General features: G+C 44.2%; 1 protein-coding gene across 1 annotated transcript in view; it reads right to left on the bottom strand.

Annotated features, from left to right (window-relative positions):
- The window catches only part of PGBD5 (piggyBac transposable element derived 5), a 105,360-nt gene extending 84,181 nt beyond the window's left edge, over nt 1-21,179 (bottom strand). Inside the window, exon 1 of the mRNA XM_040242778.1 lies at nt 20,846-21,179. Coding sequence (XP_040098712.1) covers nt 20,846-21,179 — 334 coding nt within the window. The remainder of the gene's footprint in view (nt 1-20,845) is intronic.
- Between the last annotated feature and the right edge of the window lie 46 nt (nt 21,180-21,225).

The raw sequence follows: 21,225 nt of genomic DNA, 5'->3' as shown, positions 1-21,225 counted from the left end.
AAACCACACAGGCCGCGCGGTTGCATTCACACGCAATTTCCAGCACAGGCAAATCCCAGAGACAGGAAGCAGATTCGTAGTTGCCTAAGGCCCGGTTTCCTCTGGGGATGATTCAAACGTTCTAAAACTGACTCTTCATACAAACTGGGAACATAAGAAGCTCCACTAAACTGTACACATAAAAACAGGTAAATTGTATGACCTGCGAATTTACCTCAGTAAAGCTTTCACCCCCAAATGGAAAGAATTTCTATATCTAATGCATAAAAAAATAAACAACTTCATCAAAACATCAAACACGAGGAAGAGAGAAAGAAAAAAGTGGACTGAATAATATTGAAAGAATGAAAGTGATGCTTGTTTGTCATGATTTAAGTGCGTACCGATTGATTTCTCCAACTAAAGAGTCTATCATGTTGTGTCAAAATATATGTCCACCTATATGCCGTTCATGAAACACAGGCAGATGGGACTGGGAAGAACACACCAGGCAAGGAAGACAGCAGGCAATATGCCAAGGAGGAGAAAGCAGGAAAGACAAAACTAACAGCAAACAATCTGGACTTAGAATCAAAGCGAGAAAAGGGGGTGTTATTAAAGGCACAGCTTAGTGGGGAGATATGAAAGGTGTTAAGTGCACATGCACCAAATATCATGGCAGATGAAGACTTAAAAATGCAGGTGCCTGGTAAAAATTTAGCTCTTCATATGGGAATATCTACTTGACAAGAAAAAAAAAAAAAAAAAACAGATGATAGGGAAACAGACAGACACCCTTATTTCCCTCAAATAAAAAGCATACATTTTTTATTACATTTTTTATTACCTCTGTATGCCACATTTGTAAAGATTAATTTGATATTTGGCAAGAAATAAAACCTTTACAAACCTTTCAAATTAAAGATTTAAAGGACAGTTCTTTGACCACAATCCAATAAGGAATTAAATGATCAAGTAACAAAAAATCTTGACTACTAATATATTAAGAAATATACACTTAGATCAAAGAAAAATTAAAAGGAGAACTTGAAAAAAACCTCGAAAGCAACAGAAAGACAATACTTCATATCAAAACTTACAGAATACACCAGAAGGTACACTCTAAGGAGATTTTAGTGACAAATGCCTTCAACACTAGAGATTTTTTTAAATGAGAAGAAACCATGAGGTTTAAATGAAAACAAATCACCTAAACCAATTATAAAAAGACAGTTCAATAAATGAAAAGAAAAAAGTTATAACAAAGGTAAATTTTTAAATTAAAAAAACAACAGGGACAACTCAAAAGCTAATTTATTTTTTTTCCACACTGTGCGGCATTTGGGATCTAGTTCCCCAACCAAGGACAGAACTTGGGCCCTCAGCAGCGGAAGCGCAAGAGCCCTAACCACTGGACCACCAGGGAATCCCCTCAAAGCTAATTCTTTGAAAAGACCAATAATATAGAAAGACACCTCACATGCCCAATTAAGGGTAAGAAAGAGAAGACGGGTGACAGGGGCGAGAAAAGGTGGAGAAACTGAAGGAAAGGGCAGGAGGAGAGGAGGAGCTGGGGGAGAGAGCACGTGCAGATCCAGAAGGCCAGACTGAGAACAGACACATAAAAGCAAGTACAGATTATAAAGGCCAATCAAAAAGAACCATTTTGCACAACTGCATGGAATTTTGCATTTAAGACTAGGAAAAATAGATGATTTCCTAGGAAAACATAAATCATCAAAATGATTCAAGATGTGGTAAATTCAGAAGAAGGAGGACCAGACAGGTTCACAGCTGAGTCGTGTCCGACACATATTTACACCGCTGAATGGCAGCAAGCAATTAAACAATAAACCAATTCACTTTATGAAGCTGCAGATAGTTTTAATACCCAGACCTGAGAGAGATAAAGAGGGGAAACAATGAACAAATCTGGCTTATGATTGGTTAGTTACAGAAACTCTGAACTAACACCAGCAAACAACAGAATTCAGCCATCTATCAGAGAGACCAACCTGGATGTATTCCAGGGAAGTAAGGGACTCTCAGTACCAGGAAATCAATGAAATCTACCTCGTCAATAAATTAAATATGAAAAAAAAACACAACAGAACCACACCAATAAATGGTTTTTTGATAAAAATAAAGGCACTGGATAAAAGTTTAGCAGCTATTCCTTTTAAAATTAAGTAAGCACAAAAAAGAAGTTATTGATGAAGTATTCTTAAGTGAGAAGAGCATTAATAGAAAGCTATATAAAACGACCCTGTATTTGTTAAGCAATGACCCCTAAAGCTCCTACACATGATGTTCATTCACAAATGTGTTTGTGTGTGAGCAACAAGGGCTTCCCAGTGAGGAAAGAATCCCCCTGCAATGCAGGAGATGTGGGTCCCATCCCATGCAACCCACTCCAGAATTCTTGCGTGGAAAATCCCGTGGACAGGGGAGCCTGGCAGACTACAGTCCATAGGGTCACAAAGAAGCAACGGAGCACCCCCACGTACACATGAGCAACGAGTTGTCAACATGGACTGCACAGAGGCAGGGAGTGATTCTACAAAAACTTTAGAATTAAAAAAATTCTTTAAAAAGGGGGTAAGACAGGATTGCACTTAAAACAAAATTAGACAGTTCACGTGTATAATTTTTAAAAGACTGTACGGTACTAAAACTATGTGGATTCTGTGGGAGAGGGAGAGGGTGGGATGATTTGGGAGAATGCCATTGAAACATGTATAATATCATATAAGAAACGAATTGCCAGTCTAGGTTCGATGCAGGATACAGGATGCTCGGGGCTGGTGCACTGGGATGACCCAGAGGGATGGTTTGGGGAGGGAGGTGGGAGGGGGCTTCAGGATTGGGAACACGTATACACCCATGGCGGATTCATGTTGATGTATGGCAAAACCAATACAATACTGTAAAGTAAAACAAAACAAAACAAACAGGAAAGAAAAAGATTAAAAATGAAAAAAAAAAAAAAAGAAGTGTTCCTTTTGTTTTTAACTCCACAAGTATCACTGGCCTTTTTTATTCCCAGGAACAAGTTTAGATACTCTCTTGTCAATATCACCTTTAATTGGACTCTTTAATGGAAATATGTATTGGCTGCAGGTCAGAACTTAGGCACAGCCATGACTCTTCTATCCAGAGTGACTCTTGCCCAACTCCTGATCCTATCTCTGGGGGAGACACTGTGGAGCAGGGATCTGAACAAACCACCCCTGGCTTCCCTTGGTGCCATTCTCTGGTCACGTTTACTACACCTCTGCAGAAGTGCTGATCCTGGCTGCTCCCTCAGCACCAGACACCCTTCTTAAAACAGCACCTACTACTCAGGCCCCAAGTATTTGAGCACCTCCCATTTTCAGCATTGGGCTCTAAGCTTCCTATATCCATTTCTCAAGCCCATTACTAACACAGTGCCTGGCCCATCACAGGCCAGGTGAATTAACTGTATTCAAAAGAAGATATGAAATCTGAACTCAAGAAGTTTTCTTTGGGAGGCTGTTCTGCTTTGGATTCCCAGCCAATTTTACTTAATCATTTTCCAGCCCTGCTGCCAATAACCTGCTGGAGTGAAAGAATGTTAGCACACCTCAGGGGCACATGGCTTTGGTTGGTCCTTTGGCAGCAGGGACAATGAGAACTGCTCTCAGGAGCCCAACAGGATAATAGGGAGAGTGCTTCGCTGAGTGCAAAGACCAGACAGGATCTCATAATTGGATGCCTGGAGCTGCCCTGTGGGAGGTACCGCTTTGAATGCCGAGTTGGGACAGGTCCCCACTCCCTCCCAACAAAACAAAGCATCGCACACACCACCCTCAGGAGTCTGGGCTGGACCCTGGCAGCCACTCCAACTTTCCTCATGTAATCTGCCATCTCCCTTAACGTACTTACATCTTTTCAAAACCTATTTCTTCTCTGCCAAAGTTCCTGAAGATAAAAGTGTCTGTAAATGTAAGATACACAGTGTGGATTTACACTTGGTGATAATTTACCTAAAATTCACCTCTTTCAATCTTAAAAGACTTCTCACTGTAGCTATCTCCAATTTCCAATCAAGTGTACTTTTCCAGGGCTTCCCTGGTGGCTCAGACAGTAAAGAACACCCGTGGCGGATTCATGTCAATGTATGGCAAAACCAATACAGTACTGTAAAGTAAAAAAATAAATAAATAAAAAATAAAGAGCACACAAGAAAAAAAAAAAAAAGAGCCTGCCTACAATGCAGGAGACCCAGCTTCGATCCCGGGTTGGGGAGAACCCCTGGAGAGGGAAATGGCAACCCACTCTAGTATTCTTTTCTGGACAATTCCATGGACAGAAGAGCCTGGCAGGCTACAGTACATGGTGTCGCAGAATCAGACACGACTGAGCAACTAACACTTTCACATACACACTTTTCCAGTTCAGTTCAGTTCAGTCGCTCAGTCGTGTCCGACTCTTTGCGACCCCATGAATCGCAGCACGCCAGGCCTCCCTGTTCATCACCAACTCCTGGAGTTCACTCAGACTCACGTCCATCGAGTCCGTGATGCCATCCAGCCATCTCATCCTCTGTCATCCCCTTCTCCTCCTGCCCCCAATCCCTCCCAGCATCAGAGTCTTTTCCAATGAGTCAACACTTCGCATGAGATGGCCAAAGTACTGGAGTTTCAGCTTTAGCATCATTCCTTCCAAAGAACACCCAGGGCTGATCTCCTTCAGAATGGACTGGTTGGATCTCCTTGCAGTCCAAGGGACCCTCAAGAGTCTTCTCCAACACCGCAGTTCAAAAGCATCAATTCTTCGGCGCTCAGCTTTCTTCACAGTCCAACTCTCACATCCATACATGACCAAAGGAAAAACCATAGCCTTGACTAGACGGACCTTAGTCGGCAAAGTAATGTCTGTGCTTTTGAATATACTGTCTAGGTTGGTCATAACTTTTCTTCCAAGGAGTAAGCATCTTTTAATTTCATAGCTGCAGTCACCATCTGCAGTGATTTTGGAGCCCCCCAAAATAAAGTCTGACACTGTTTCCACTGTTTCCCCATCTATTTCCTATGAAGTGATGGGACCAGATGCCATGATCTTCGTTTTCTGAATGTTGAGCTTTAAGCCAACTTTTTCACTCTCCACTTTCACTTTCATCAAGAGACTTTTTAGTTCCTCCTCACTTTCTGCCGTAAGGGTGGTGTCATCTGCATATCTGAGGTTATTGAGATTTCTCCTGGCAATCTTGATTCCAGCTTGTGTTTCTTCCAGTCCAGTGTTTCTCATGATGTACTCTGCATATAAGTTAAATAAGCAGGGTGACAATATACAGCCTTGACGTACTCCTTTTCCTATCTGGAACCAGTCTGTTGTTCCATGTCCAGTTCTAACTGTTGCTTCCTGACCTGCATACAGATTTCTCAAGAGGCAGGTTAGGTGGTCTGGTATTCCCATCTCTTTCAGAATTTCCCAGTTTATTGTGATCCACACAGTCAAAGGCTTTGGCGGTCAATAAAGCAGAAATAGATGTTTTTCTGGAACTCTCTTGCTTTTGCCATGATCCAGTGGATGTTGGCAATTTGATCTCTGGTTCCTCTGCCTTTTCTAAAACCAGCTTGAACATCAGGGAGTTCACAGTTCACGTATTGCTGAAGCCTGGCTTGGAGAATTTTGAGTATTACTTTCCTAGCATGGGAGATGAGTGTAATTGTGCGGTAGTTTGAGCATTCTTTGGCATTGCCTTTCTTTGGGATTGGAATGAAAACTGACCTTTTCCAGTCCTGTGGCCACTGCTGAGTTTTCCAAATTTGCTGGCATATTCAGTGCACCACTTTCACAGCATCATCTTTCAGGATTTGAAATAGCTCAACTGGAATTCCCTCACCTCCACTAGCTTTGTTCCTAGTGATGCTTCCTAAGGCCCACTTGACTTCACATTCCAAGATGTCTGGCTCTCGATTAGTGATCACATCATCATGATTATCGGGGTCAGGAAGATCTTTTTTGTACAGTTCTTCTGTGTATTCTTGCCCCTCTTCTTAATATCTTCTGCTTCTGTTAGGTCCAGACCATTTCTGTCCTTCATGGAGCCCATCTTTGCATGAAATGTTCCCTTGGTATCTCTAATTTTCTTAAAGAAATCTCTAGTCTTTCCCATTCTGTTGTTTTCCTCTATTTCTTTGCATTGATCGCTAAAGAAGGCTTTCTTATCTCTTCTTGTTATTCTTCGGAACTCTGCATTCAAATGCTTATATCTTTCCTTTTCTCCTTTGCTTTTCACTTCTCTTCTTTTCACAGCTATTTATAAGGCCTCCCCAGACAGCCATTTTGCTTTTTCGCATTTCTTTTCCATGGGGATGGTCTTGATCCCTGTCTCTTGTACAATCTCAGGAACCTTATTCCATAGTTCATCAGGCACTCTATCTATCAGATCTAGGCCCTTAAATCTATTTCTCACTTCTACTGTATAATCATAAGGGATTTGATTTAGGTCATACCTGAATGGTCTAGTGGTTTTCCCTACTTTCTTCAATTTCAGTCTGAATTTGGTAATAAGGAGTTCATGATCTGAGCCACAGTCAGCTCCTGGTCTCGTTTTTGTTGACTGTATAGAGCTTCTCCATATTTGGCTGCAAAGAATATAATCAATCTGATTTCGGTGTTGACCATCTGGTGATGTCCATGTGTAGAGTCTTCTCTTGTGTTGTTGGAAGAGGGTGTTTGCTATGACCAGTGCATTTTCTTGGCAAAACTCTATTAGTCTTTGCCCTACTTCATTCCACACTCCAAGCCCAAATTTGCCTGTTACTCCAGGTGTTTCTTGACTTCCTACTTTTGCATTCCAGTCCCCTATAATGAAAAGGACATCTTTTTCGGGTGTTAGTTCTAAAAGGTCTTGTAGGTCTTCATAATACCGTTCAACTTCAGCTTCTTCAGCGTTACTGGTTGGGGCATAGACTTGGATTACCGTGATACTGAATGGTTTGCCTTGGAGATGAACAGAGATCATTCTGTCGTTTTTGAAATTGCATGCAAGTACTGCATTTCAGAGTCTTTTGTTGACCATGATGGCTACTCCATTTTTTCTGAGGGATTGCTGACCACAGTAGTAGATATAATGGTCATCTGAGTTAAATTCATCCATTCCAGTCCATTTTAGTTCGCTGATTCCTAGAATGTCGACGTTCACCCTTGCCATCTCTTGTTTGACCACTTCCAATTTGCCTTGATTCATGGACCTGACATTCCAGGTTAATATTGTTCTTTACAGCATAGAATCTTGCCTCTATCACCAGTCACATCCAAAACTGGGTATTGTTTTTGCTTTTGCTCCATCCCTTCATTCTTTCTGGAGTTATTTCTCCACTGATCTCCAGTAGCATATTGGGCACCTAATGACCTGGGAGTACCTCTTTCAGTATCCTATCATTTTGCCTTTTCATACTGTTCATGGGGGCTCTCAAGGCAAGAATACTGAAGTGGTTTGCCATTCCCTTCTCCAGCAGACCATGCTCTGTCAGACCTCTCCCCCATGGCCTGCCCGTCTTGGGTGGCCAGAGTCCATTGGAATTCAGAATACATATCCCCTCGGATGCCATAATTATGGTCCGGTTCCTCAGCTAGCCAGGAAATCAGATTGGAGATTTTGTTGAAATAAATGAGTATTAAGAACAAACCAAAGAACCATTTTTATTTACCTCAAATGCTGGGTGCCAGGGAAGTAGGCATCATTATCAACAGATGAAGAAATTGTAGATTTTTTTTTTAAAATGTGAATTCTGAAGTGAAGGTGTGCTCACCACAGAACCTCAGAACCATTACTCAGCATACCTCACTAACTCAGCAGGGGTCCCAGGGATGCTGATTTAAGATGTGGATTCTCCAGTTCCCCAAATGTAGAAGGAGCTCAAATAAGCAAGCCGTTCACTAACCATTCTTGAAATGATTCCACTTATTTTTATTTTTTTCTTCCAGGAAATCATCCTTTATCCCAATCCCTTATATTCTCTTTATAAGTCTATTTTCCAAACTTGAGAAAACAGGTCTCCTCCTGTTCCTGTTCTTCTAAAGTTATTAAATTTTTAATTGCCTTTGCCACAGAAGCCTTTTGGAGTTTCTGAAACATCAATATTGCATCCACCTATTGGCTTCCTAGCCACCAGCTCAGAGAGGACGGAGCCCAGTAGATATGAGAGCAGTAACTGTTTCTCCACTGATGTCCGTCACCCCCCTATGGGAGTCTCCCTCCATTCACCCTGGGTCCCAGCTGAAAGCCCTTGATAGAGGGGTCCTGGGGCACTCACAGGGCTTCCAGGGAGGGCGGGGAGACCAGCTGGACAGGTTCTGAGGCCTCTCACTCCAGCTTCAAAGGAAGCCCCCCTGGGTTTGTACTGAGGTTTCTGGTTGCTAAAAAGTTTTGAAAATCTAAGCAGTATAATATCCATCATGTCCATTTTGGCCACATAGGAAAAAAAGTAGTTTGAAGGAATGAAAATCGGCTACCTGGAATGAAGCACCAGCTTTGTGCTCAACCATGTGTCTTTACTGATTCTCAGTGCTGGGCTTCACTGGGCCCCCTGCCCAAGATCGCAGGGTGAGCTCTCAACAGAGACTGGGCCTTTTACCCTGGGCGTGCCCGCTCTCCACCAGAAGCTGACCACCAAGCCTCTTTCCAATCCTCTACTGCTTCAAAACACCAACGTGCAATTAATAACTGAGTCTCGAACGTCCAGTGCAGGAGATTACCTGCATTGTTTCACCTGTTCCAAAGTTACAATGGGAACTTCACTGAGAGAATGCAAAGAACTCATTTTTTTTCCCTCTGTTTTTTCTCATAATTTCTCCTTATGAATCCTTGTACAATCAATAAGAGCCCTACTGATTTGAATTTGCTTTTCCCCATCTATCTCTTTCCTTTAGCATCTATGCAAATAGAATTCTGCTGGCTGCTGTAACCACCCACTCCCCCAGCCCCTGCCAAACGCATGATGGAGCAAACAAGACAGAAGCTCATTTCTTCATAAATGTAGTCCATGGCAGATATGACTGATTCATGGGTGGCTTTGCGCCAAACGGTGATTCAGACACAAGGTTCTTTCATCTGGTAGCCCCAGTATCTCTGACACATCACAGGTCACCCTCCAGCTTCCTTTTCCAACCCACTCCCCGGTCCAGAGTCCTGGTCTTCAATTTCTAGCTCCCTGCACAAAGTTGGGGAACAGTCGCTCTTTGTTTTATCCTGCAGGGCAAAAGAAATCACAGTTTTCTGTGGGTATGGTGATGGTGGTGGTGATAAAGACGACGATGACGATGACGGTGATGGTAGAGGGAGGCCCAGAGGAGCCTCCCTCCTGACCAGGCCTGAGAGTGGGGTCCACGCTGTGCCTCATCTACCACTGCCCAGAACCCAGGCAGCCGCCCCTCTCACTGAAGGGGGGCTGGGAAATTAAGTGCAGCCAATGCCTGGGATAAAAGTCAACAGGTGAAACAGATTTGGAGAATGACAGTGCCCTTCAACTCAGAGCCCCTACAAGAGACTTTTTAGTTAGCTGATCTGACTGGCACAAATCATGGTGCACATGATGCCTGCTTATACCCTCATCACAAGGACCAGTCCAGCCTATGTCACTTAACCTGTGACTCAGTTTCCATACGTTAAAGATAGGAAAAATAACAGTACTAACCTCACATTGTTGTTTTGAGGATTACATAGGCTAGAAAGCACTCAGGACACTATCTGACAGATAGGAAGTGATACACAAGCGTTTGTTAAAAAATTAATGGAGCATGAGCAGCTGGCTCCCCTACAAATTCCTAACAGAGTCCGGGCTTGAAGGTTAATTAGGAAGTGGGCAGGGTGTGGAAGCCCAAGGGTTGGAGAGTTCCCCAGTCTTCCATCCTGGATGGAAATCCCTGTAAAACACACTCCAGACTTGCTTTGGTGCCTTTCTGGGAAGAAACCCACTCCCTGTGAGTCAACCTATCCACACTTCCACAATTTGGATGTTAAAAAATGCACAGGTTCTTGTGAACATTTATTCACTGATACCAATTTCCATGCCATTAAAAAAAAATCTACTTCTGCATCCATCTATTCTTTTGTTTATCCAACAAAACTTGAGGAACTACCGTGACCAAAACATCCCAACATCCCAGACCTGGGAGAAAAATTAGCTTAAATGGATACTAAAAGGCACCTTAGGGAAGAAGGTAATTTTAGATTTTTGGAGGCAGTGACATTTGAACCAAGACCAGACCAGCAAGCAAGGGTTGCTATTCAAGTATTGAGGGGAAGAACATTCTAGGTGAGAGTCAGGCAGGCACAAAGGCTCTAAGATGGGCAGATTGAGTGGCTGGAGAGTGTTGCAGGACAAGGGTCCAAAGGCATGTGGGAAAGGAAGGTGGCTAGGAGGCCCTGTGCAGGACTTGGGAATTACTTGAAGTTGAAGCCACTGAAAAGTTTTAAGCAGAGAAGAGAGTGGATAAGCTCAGGTTTGTAAAGATCACTCTTCTTCCACAGACAATGGGAAGAGAGAGAGAGAGAGAGGCAGGGGGCAGGGCATTAACAAGACTGGAATCTGGGAACCCCAGCTGACAGAGGATCCAACGTCCAGACCGATGAGGGTTGTCTCAGTTCTAAGCTGGAAGCAATGGCAAAGATATGAGAAGTGAAAGGATTTTTTTATTGTTTTAATAAATTAATTAAATATACACGAATACTTACTAGGCATTTAATAAATTGGAAAAAGTATGGCCAGCCATAGTTCTGTAATAATTCTTCTTGGAATTCACAAACAAGCGGAAGACAGTTCTTTATACCATGTGCCAATCTAGGCAGCACGTCCCTTTATATGACATGAAATTTTAGGTTCTCTACTGTTCTTGGAGCATGACATCTTCCCCCTCACTAGAAGCTAATACTATACTTCCCTTACCAATAAAGGTTTTACCACCTTAACTTTGGTTGTCATATTCCCTCTTCCTTTCTTAAAAAGACCCCAGTGCTTCTCCACGGATTCCGCCCTCTCTGAGCACTTATTTCTTGCCAAACCTGCTAAATTCCACTCCCTACAGGATCCAGCATCTATGCCTGAACTTAGTATTCAGATTCTAGCTACAGCTACTTGCAGTGGTAACAATTACAAACATCAAATTTCAAGACATTGTCACCAAGGCTGCTCAGCTGAAGAGAGAATGGGCCTGCCCTCAGGCAAAGATGGCCCGCCCCACCCAGCCTGTGCCCAGGTTGTGCCCTTGTTCAAGATGCCTTTTTCCTTCCTTTTCGCCTGATTCATTTTTATTCTTTAGGATGCAGCTCAGGGGTCACCTCTGCCAGAGGCACCTCCTCTTCCCCAGCCCAGCTGGATTAGGTGAGGCACCTCTAGAATCCCATCTGAATCCGTGTTTACCTCGATCACAGACTCTTATCTCATTTTTTTCACTTTGTCTCTCTTACTGGACCCCAGGAGACATGCCTTACTTACCCTTTTATCCCAGTAGGGTTCGATATGTCTGCTGAATTAATACATGACATAGTTCATACACTGCTGGTGGGTGTGTAAACTGGAAAACCATCTGGCAGTATCTACCACAGCAATGGTTCTCGACTGCAGATGACTGTGTTCCCCACCGGACACTTGACAGTGCATGGTGATATGTTTACCTGTCGTGACCAGACAAAGGTGTGCCGCTGCCCTTCGATGGGCAGAGGCCAGGAGTTCTGCTGAGCGTACTTCAATGCACAAGACAGCCTCTGCAACAAAGGGACCCCCAGCCCACGGTGTCCACAGTGCTGAGGCGGAAACACGCATCTACTCTATGACTCAGCAATCCTGCTCCTAGGCATGCACACCCCATGGAAATCAGGTCCATGTCCATCAAAAACAGGCGCAGGAACCCTGGTGGCAGCTGTATTCATAAAAGCCCCAAACTGAAAACAGTCCAAAAGTCCATTGATAGCATAATAGATAACAAGTTCAGTTCAGTCGCTCAGACGTGTCCGACTCTTTGTGAACCAATGAACTGCAGCACACCAGGCCTCCCTGTCCATCACCAACTCCTGGAGTTCACTCAGATTCACGTCCATCGAGTCACTTATGCCATCCAGCCATCTAGTCCTCTGTCGTCCCTTTCTCCTCCTGCCCCCAATCCCTCCCAGCATCACAGTCTTTTCCAATGAGTCAACTCTTCGCATGAGGTGGCCAAAGTACTGGAGTTTCAGCTTTAGCATCATTCCTTCCAAAGAAATCCCAGGGTTGATCTCCTTCAGAATAGACTGGTTGGATCTCCTTGCAGTCCAAGGGACCCTCAAGAGTCTTCTCCAACACCACAGTGCAAAAGCATCAATTCTTCGGCGCTCGGTCTTCTTCACAGTCCAACTCTCACATCTATACATGACCACAGGAAAAACCATAGCCTTGACTAGATGGACCTTTGATGGCAAAGTAATGTCTCTGCTTTTGAATATGCTATCTAGGTTGGTCATAACTTTTCTTCCAAGGAGTAAGCGTCTTTTAGTTTCATGGCTGCAGTCACCACCTGCAGTGATTTTGGAGCCCCCCAAAATAAAGTCTGACACTGTTTCCACTGTTTCCCCATCTATTTGCCATGAAGTGATGGGACTGGATGCCATGATCTTCGTTTTCTGAATGTTGAGCTTTAAGCCAACTTTTTCACTCTCCAGTTTCACTTTCATCAAAAGGCTTTTTAGTTCCTCTTCACTTTCTGTCATAAGGGTGGTATCATCTGCATATCTGAGGTTATTGAGATTTCTCCCAGCAATCTTGATTCCAGCTTGTGTTTCTTCCAGTCCAGCATTTCTCATGATGTACTCTGCATAGAAGTTAAATAAGCAGGGTGACAATATACAGCCTTGACATACTCCTTTTCCTATTTAGAACCAGTCTGTTGTTCCATGTCCAGTTCTAACTGTTGCTTCCTGACCTGCATACAAATTTCTCAAGAGGGCAGGTCAGGTGGTCTGGTATTCCCATCTCTTTCAGAATTTTCCACAGTTTATTGTGATCCACACAGTCAAAGGCTTTGGGATAGTCAATAAAGCAGAAATAGATGTTTTTCTGGAACTCTCTTGCTTTTTTGATGATCCAGCAGATGTTGGCAATTTGATCTCTGGTTCCTCTGCCTTTTCTAAAACCAGCTTGAACATCTGGAAGTTCACAGTTCACGTGTTGCTGAAGCCTGGCTTGGAGAATTTTGAGTATTACTTTCCTAGCATGGGAGATGAGTGCAATTGTGCAGTAGTTTGAGCATTCTTTTGCATTGCCTTTCTTTGGAATTGGAATGAAAACTGACCTTTTCCAGTCCTGTGGCCACTGCTGAGTTTTCCAAATTTGCTGGCATATTGAGTGCAGCACTTTCACAGCATCATCACTCAGGATTTGAAACAGCTCAACTGGAATTCCATCACCTCCACTAGCTTTGTTCATAGTGATGCTTTCTAAGACCCACTTGACTTCACATTCCAGGATGTCTAGCTCTAGGTGAGTGATCACACCATCATGATTACCTGGGTCATTAAGCTCTTTTTTGTACAGTTCTTCCGTGTATTCTTGCCACCTCTTCTTAATATCTTCTGCTTCTATTAGGTTCAGACCATTTCTGTCCTTTATGGAGCCCATCTTTGCATGAAATGTTCCCTTGGTATCTCTAATTTTTTTGAAGAGATCTCTAGTCTTTTCCATTCTGTTCTTTTCCTCTATTTCCTTGCACTGATTGCTGAGGAAGACTTTCTTATCTCTCCTTGCTATTCTTTGGAACTCTGCATTCAGATGCTTATATCTTTTCTTTTCTCTTTGCTTTTCGCTTCTCTTCTTATCACAGCTATTTGTAAGACCTCCCCAGACAGCCATTTTGCTTTTTTGCATTTCTTTTCCATGGGGATGGTCTTGATCCCTGTCTCCTGTACAATGTCACGAATCTCAGTCCATAGTTCATCAGGCACTCTATCTATCAGATCTAGGCCCTTAAATCTATTTCTCACTTCTACTGTATAATCCTAAGGGATTTGATTTAGGTCATACCTGAATGGTCTAGTGGTTTTCCCTACTTTCTTCAATTTCAGTCTGAATTTGGCAATAAGGAGCTCATGATCTGAGCCACAGTCAGCTCCTGGTCTTGTTTTTGTTGACTGTATAGAGCTTCTTCATCTTTGGCTGCAAAGAATATAATCAATCTGATTTTGCTGTTGACCATCTGGTGATGTCCATGTGTAGAGTCTTCTCTTGTGTTGTTGGAAGAGGGTGTTTGCTATGACCAGTGCCTTTCTTTGGCAAAACTCTATTAGTCTTTGCCCTGCTTCATTCTGTATTCCAAGGCCAAATTTGCCTGTTACTCCAGGTGTTTCCTTACTTCCTACTTTTGCATTCCAGTCTCCTATAATGAAAAGGACATCTTTTTTTGGGTGTTCTAAAAGGTCTTGTAGGTCTTCATAGAACCATTCAACTTCAGCTTCTTCAGTGTTACTGGTTGGGGCATAAACTTGGATTACTATGATATTGAATGGTTTGCCTTGGAAACGAAGAGAGATCATTCTGTCATTTTTGAAATTGCATCCAAGTACTGCATTTCAGACTCTTTTGTTGACCATGATGGCTACTGCATTTCTTCTGAGGGATTCCTGCCTGCAGTAGTAGATATAATGGTCATCTGAGTTAAATTCACCCGTTCCAGTCCATTTTAGTTAGCTGATTCCTAGAATATTGACGTTCACTCTTCCCATCTCTTGTTTGACCACTTCCAATTTGCCTTGATTCATGGACCTGACATTCCAGGTTCCTATGCAATATTGCTCTTTACACCAAAAAATGGATAACAAACTGTAAGTATTTATACAATGGAATGCTATACAGCAAAATAAAAATAGACTGTTACACACATCTCAGATATAATGATGAACTAAGAACCCAGACCAAAATAACAGGCAAAAGTAATTGACGGTGACAGAAACCAGAACATGGCTATCCCTGGGGCAGAGAGGTACTGCCTGGAAAGACACAGAGGGATTCTCTTCACCTGGGCCTGGGGGGCTGTACGGTCATGCTGTGCAAGACTCGTGCACTGTGTATATCACATCTCTGAGCTTTATCACAGGGAACACTCACTCAGGACCACACTGCTAGCAGGAATTACACACTGATTTGCTGCCTTAGAAGCCAGACTTTCTAACAGACTTTCTGGTACACTGCTGACCAGAGTCTAAATAGGTGCATTTCCAGAAGGCTGTTCCACAGATATTAAGAAAAAGTTAAAATGTACAAAATCCTCATTCAATTTGGTTTTGATCATTTTATGCTGAGGAATATATTAAAAATGTGCACACAAACTTAAACTTCAAGAATATTTATCACAGTATAAGAAATACAAATAAATATTTGTAAACACAAGGGAGAGGGGGCAATGAGCCCAATACCCACCCAAAGGGAACAGATTCTTTAAAAAAGACATTTTATAATTTAAATGGAAAATGTTTACAATATATTACTTTGAATTAAAAAGCAGGTCACCCAATAACACATAACTTAAGATATATGAAGGATACATTCAAAGTGATAACTGTGATTATCTCTGAGTAATAGGAGATTATGGGATTTTTAAGTTTAATCACTTTTTTATTTCTTCCTAAAATGAACATATATTACAGATAATAAGGAAAAAAATACACAATCACAGCTCTTTAAAAATAAGGGTGAGTTTTCCAGCCGTTAAAAAGAATACATTTGAATCAGTTCTGATGAGATGGATGAAACTGGAGCCGATTATACAGGGTGAACTAAGCCAGAAAGAAAAACACCAATACAGTATACTAACACATATATATGGAATTTAGAAAGAGGGCAAGGATGACCCTGTATGCGAGACAGCAAAAAAGACACAGATGTGTATAACGGACTTTTGGACTCAGAGGGAGAGGGAGAGGGTGAGATGATTTGGGAGAATGGCATTGAAACATGTATAATATGTAAGAATGGAATCGCCAGGCTATGTCTGATGCAGGATACGGCATGCTTGGGGCTGGTACACGGGCATGACCCAGAGAGATGTTGTGGGGTGGGGGTGGGAGGGGGGTTCATGTTTGGGAACACATGTACACCCGTGGTGGATTCATGTCGATGTATGGCAAAACCAATACAGAATTGTAAAGTAAAATAAAGAATAAATAAATATATTAAAAAAAAAAGACTGTGATTTATATTTTGGTTGCCATGGTGATTATTAGATCTGTATCTATGTTATGTATTATTTTGAGTAACATGATCCATTTTGAATAAAACAAAATAATGCAACATAAAAAAAATAAAATAAAAATAAGGGTGAGTTTTAGACTTTAAGACTTAGTAGACCACACTGCACTCCCAGGGGCTGGTGTGTCCGAAGCCCTGCTCCCTGGAGAGGAGCTCTGACCTCCTTGTGCTCAGGGGCGCAGGGGTTAAACTAGAAGTCAGATAAAATCCTAGCTCTTCTGTTTCATTCCTCAATGGTGGGACAGGTTACACAAATCCATACCTGCAATAAGCCTCATAGAACTATATATGCTTCCAAAAAAGTAAACAGTACATCCATGCAGAACATGAAAATAAATATAAATATTTTTTACTGGAAAAAAGTCTAAATTAAAAACAAAACAATTCACTACCTTTCCTGAATTATCAAGTCTGAGTACTTAGATGGTGCTGATCACTTAGCTAAGGTAATCTCATTACCCCTCAAGACTCTGGCAGAAAAAACCAACCTCTTTCTCTGTAAAGTGCAGAAGAGAACTTCTCCCACACAAAGTACCTGTGAAGATTCAGTGCAATAATGCAAGATAAAGCAAGTTACAGATGCACACTGTGTGTTATTATCCTGATCGTGAGCTCAAGTTTCCCCATCACAGGAAAAGACTCCTGGAAAAAGAGCAAAACATCTCTCCCACAAAGCTCCCTTCTCTGAATTCTGTGACTGGGAACACACTTCAGTATCAGGCAGGACTGCATGCGATTTATCTCACAGCTTACCATGATCTGAGCTCCTCCTGGAGCTACAGAGCTAAAGGTGGGAGCAGCTACTTACCTGACATTGGAGAGAGGGGTCCAGGATCTTAGCTCACAAATTCCATTACAGTAGAAGGTATTGGTTTAATTCTGGTTTTAAGGAAAAGATGCTTCTCTTCCTTGTTAGTCAAAAAGATTCTAAACCAAATAAACCAACAACAAACTCAAGAGATAAGACATTTCACAGTGTTGATTTTCAAGGCAGTATGTTCCTCCCTAGCTTCTCAAGGTCATACCTCCCCACTGAATGATGACTGATGGTGGCTGACATGGTACACGGGAAGAAAACTCCTGTGAAGTCCAACCTCTTATGGAAAGAGCAAGCTCATACTCCAGCCTGCCACAACAAAGGACCCACAAAGCTGAACAGAAGGGTCCTGAGTGTCTGTGGATCTGCCCGTTCCTCTGCCTCATCAGAGAGAACGAATCACCAGACTGCTCAGAAAGGGCAGGGGCCCCAAAGCAGCTGAACTTCACGCTGCTTCCCAAGAGTGAGTTTGCATGCTGTGTTGGTTGTTTCCACAGTAGGCAGATGAGGCTGAGAGCTTGACAGGGGCTGCGGGGGTGCCTGCAAGGATAGAGTTCTGAGCCCTGAGCCCCCAGTAACCACTTTCTGCTCCCAGGCTGACCTTTCATCCACACAGGGGTTAAAAGCCTGTCAGCCAGCCAGCGCAGCAAATGGATGTCCTTGTATTTAAATCATCCCAGGGGGATCCAGGAAGAGGGGAAAGAAGAGAAGGGGGTGTGAGGGAAAGGACCTCCCCTCCTATAAGTGCCAGCTGCACTTCTAGGGAGCCTGATCCAGGAAGCTAAATACACTGGGTAAAAAAACAGAAGGAGGAGGCTAAGGAAACCAGAACAGCTTGAAGGGCAGTTAGGAGTCTCAACCCTCCTCACTCTGCCACCTCAGTCTCCCTACTGTGTGCTCTCCTCCCATGGGGCCAAAGGCAGCTCTGAATGCAGATGAAAAGCACAATGGTGCCCAGTGTCTCTCTCCTACACAGGGACTCTCTGAAAAGGGTTCCAGGTTATCAAGAGGGTCCCGAGACATCGGTCATAATTTCCTTCTGATAGAAGAAACCACCCACACTCAGCACAGCGATATACATTTACAATTAAGACAATCACATGTGTATATGCTATTTCCACGCATCTAGTGTTTTGTTTGTTTGTTTTTATAGCAGGAGGCAAGCAGGAAACCTGTTCCATGAGTCTAGAATCCTTTGCTTTCCTCATCTGAGTCTAGCAACAACAGCAATTTCTGTTAGGGGTTTTCTCTGATGAGCGCTGATTACAAATCAAAATGTCACCTTCTTGCTTGGTCCTCTTCTCACCAGATCAGCCCAGTGAGACCCATCAATAAACTGGGAAACAAAGATGCAGGGAAATGCAGCTTGCATTCCTGGAATTGGGGAACACACTCTGGCTGGGGGGTCTTATCTACTGGACTTGGGAAAATTCACAGGTTGACCCTCTTTGCTCTCAGGGTGGTCTGGGTGCAGCTCTCAAGCCTCTAAACACACATCTGTCTCCATACCACTAAGATACAGGGATTTTTTTCTAACCAGCAGCGTATTTCTGCATCTATTTTCAGCCCCCATAAATCATTTCCATTGTTTTAGGGAACGTGAATTCTTGCATAAGAAACCATCAAACTCATCCCTCTAGCACCACCCAAATTTCCCTCAGGGAGAAGTGCTGCAAAGAGAAAGAAAATTCTTAAGTAGAGCTGCGCTCCTACACAAAATAAGAAAACAAAACTAGGTATAAATAGCATCAAATAACCACTGCTGCTGCTGCTGCTGCTGCTAAGTCACTTCAGTTGTGTCCGACTCTGTGCAACCCCATAGACGGCAGCCCACCAGGCTCCCCCGTCCCTGGGATTCTCCAGGCAAGAACACTGGAGTGGGTTGCCATTTCCTTCTCCAATGCATGAAAGTGAAAACTGAAAGTGAAGTCACTCAGTCGTGTCCGACTCCTAGCGACCCCAGGGACTGCAGCCTACCAGGCTCCTCCGTCCATGGGATTTTCCAGGCAAGAGTACTGGAGTGGGGTGCCATCGCCTTCTCCACAAATAACCACTAATGTGTGGTTAAAGTACTTGACTGTGATTCTCAGATCTAGGTGTGAACTCAGTAGACATCTGAAGGAAGCAGAATTTAAACCTAACACCAAATGCTCTTCATGACCGTTTAACTGCTGCAGTGGTAAATTGCTCTGCTGCAGAATTTCTCCCATTTATAGGTTACTAAGAAACATAATATTGCTTTAAAAATGTTAACCTTCTCAAACCAGCCGTCACAAATCTTTTTCCTAACCAGGCTTAACCTAACACAACTTCCCTATTTTCCCCAATACAAAACACTGTAATCTGCCCAAGCAGACATACATCTCAGGTGTTCTGAGATCAAAAACTGGATCACAGACATTACAGCCTAAGGCCTGCCAAACCAGGGCTCTGGGCAGGTACAATTCTTAAGAGCCAACAGGAAATCAGTTGTCTGGGGCTGGAAGACCGTATGACATTTTGGAAAATATAGGGGTGGAAAAGGATTATACAGAGTGATGTGACTGAAAACTCCCAAAATCTTAATCAAAGCCCAAATAAGAAGACGCTTTTACTGACCCACCCCAAACACTGTATAGCTAACTTGGACTCTGGAAGCCCAGCTGTAGCTTAGTAAATTCACACTGCAGCCAGCCTGCTTAAGGTTTGCAGACCACTCCCTGCTGAGAAGCCAGCCAGCCCTACCAGCAGGCTGCAGCGTGATGTCCTGATCCCAGTCCAGGACCAGCCAGGAGTCCCTCGAGCTGTCCTCCTATGTGCTGTGTTCCCCACTGGTTGAACAATCATCAGGCAAAGCGGCAGGAAAAGTTGCATAACGTCCAGCATCAAGCCCACTGCAGCCACTCCCTGGTCGTCAACATGACAAGCTGCACACAAGTTCATCCATGAAAACAGTGTGCAGAAAGAAGGGACTGCCACAAAAGACCAAGAAGGCCGCAGAGCAAGAACAAAAGCATCAGAGGACAGGTGGGAACGGTGGGCCTCCACCTCCCAGAAAGGACAGAGGCTGCTGAGCTTCTGAAGGGAAAGTGGAGATATTTTAAAACCAACTCCCCAAAAGGAGGCAGCAAAGAGGATCTCAGGCAGCAGAGCTGTCAGCCTTTCTCCGACCTTCTCCAGCTGGTCTATGACCATAGCAATAAGCAGGAAACACGTGAAAGCTCCTTCTGTTGAAGCAAGCGCCTTAACGCTGCTAAACTGATCCTTTCACTCTTCCCTGTTTTTCACAAGAGATCCTGAATGGCAAGACACGGAAAGTTTCTCTAATTAACTGGAGAAAACTAAAGTCCAGTGAAGACGCCACTGGTAACCTTTCAGCCTCGCTCCATCGGCTACCTGCCCCACACCTAGCATCTGGGGAAGCTTGCTCTGGAGCCAGCAATACAAAATGACTCCCCCAGTCCCAAGACACAAGTTTCCAGTATTCCTTCAACTAGTAAAGTCTAACTCACCCCTAAGGAGAGACCCTACAGGTGTGATTGGCTTCCGTTGCAGGACGCGAGGACACTTCTACCAAGTGAGGGAAGCATCCCCCTCCCCCCGCCACGTTCTCGCCAGCCGCAAAGTGCTGCCGCGGCCTCGCCTCTTCCTGTCCACCCACGAAGAGTCGGCGGAGCCCCGCACGAGCCTCGCTTGCACTTTAGAGCCCCGCTCCTGCAGCCTCGTGTGTTTCCTGAAACGCACAGCTGCCACCCGCAAGCTGGCGGGCGGAGCATCTGGAATTCTCGCGCCGGGGCAGCCTGGCCTCCCCCGGGCCGCGCCTTACCGCCAGTGTCTTCGAAGCGCGGGGGCGGGCGGTCCCGCAGTGTGGAGCTCCAGCCCGCGCCAGCCTCGTCCTCCTCCGACTCCTGCGCGGTGGGGGCGCCAGGCGCCGGGGAGCCGGGGGCCCGCGCGAGGCCGAGGCGCTCGTGTTCGTCGTCCGAGGAGGCGGCCGAGGAGGAGCGCGAGGCGGCCGACGTGCTGTAGAAGGGATTCCCGCCGCTGTCCGGGCCCGATTCGCCAAACACGTCGTCCGAGATGTGCAAGCTCTCGTAGCGCGCGCGGGCCGCCTCGAGCAGCGCCGGCGCCCTCCTCCGCGCGGCCCCGCCGCCCTCGGCCATGGCCCCGGCCGCCGCCCGCGCGCCAGCCCCCCACAGCGCCTCCCCC

The sequence above is a fragment of the Oryx dammah genome, unplaced genomic scaffold (genome assembly GCF_014754425.2).
Source record: "Oryx dammah isolate SB20612 unplaced genomic scaffold, SCBI_Odam_1.1 HiC_scaffold_6, whole genome shotgun sequence".
In the NCBI taxonomy this organism is placed as follows: Eukaryota; Metazoa; Chordata; class Mammalia; order Artiodactyla; family Bovidae; genus Oryx; species Oryx dammah.
Note: the sequence above shows the minus strand (reverse complement) of the source record. Positions and strands in the feature narration are given on the sequence as shown.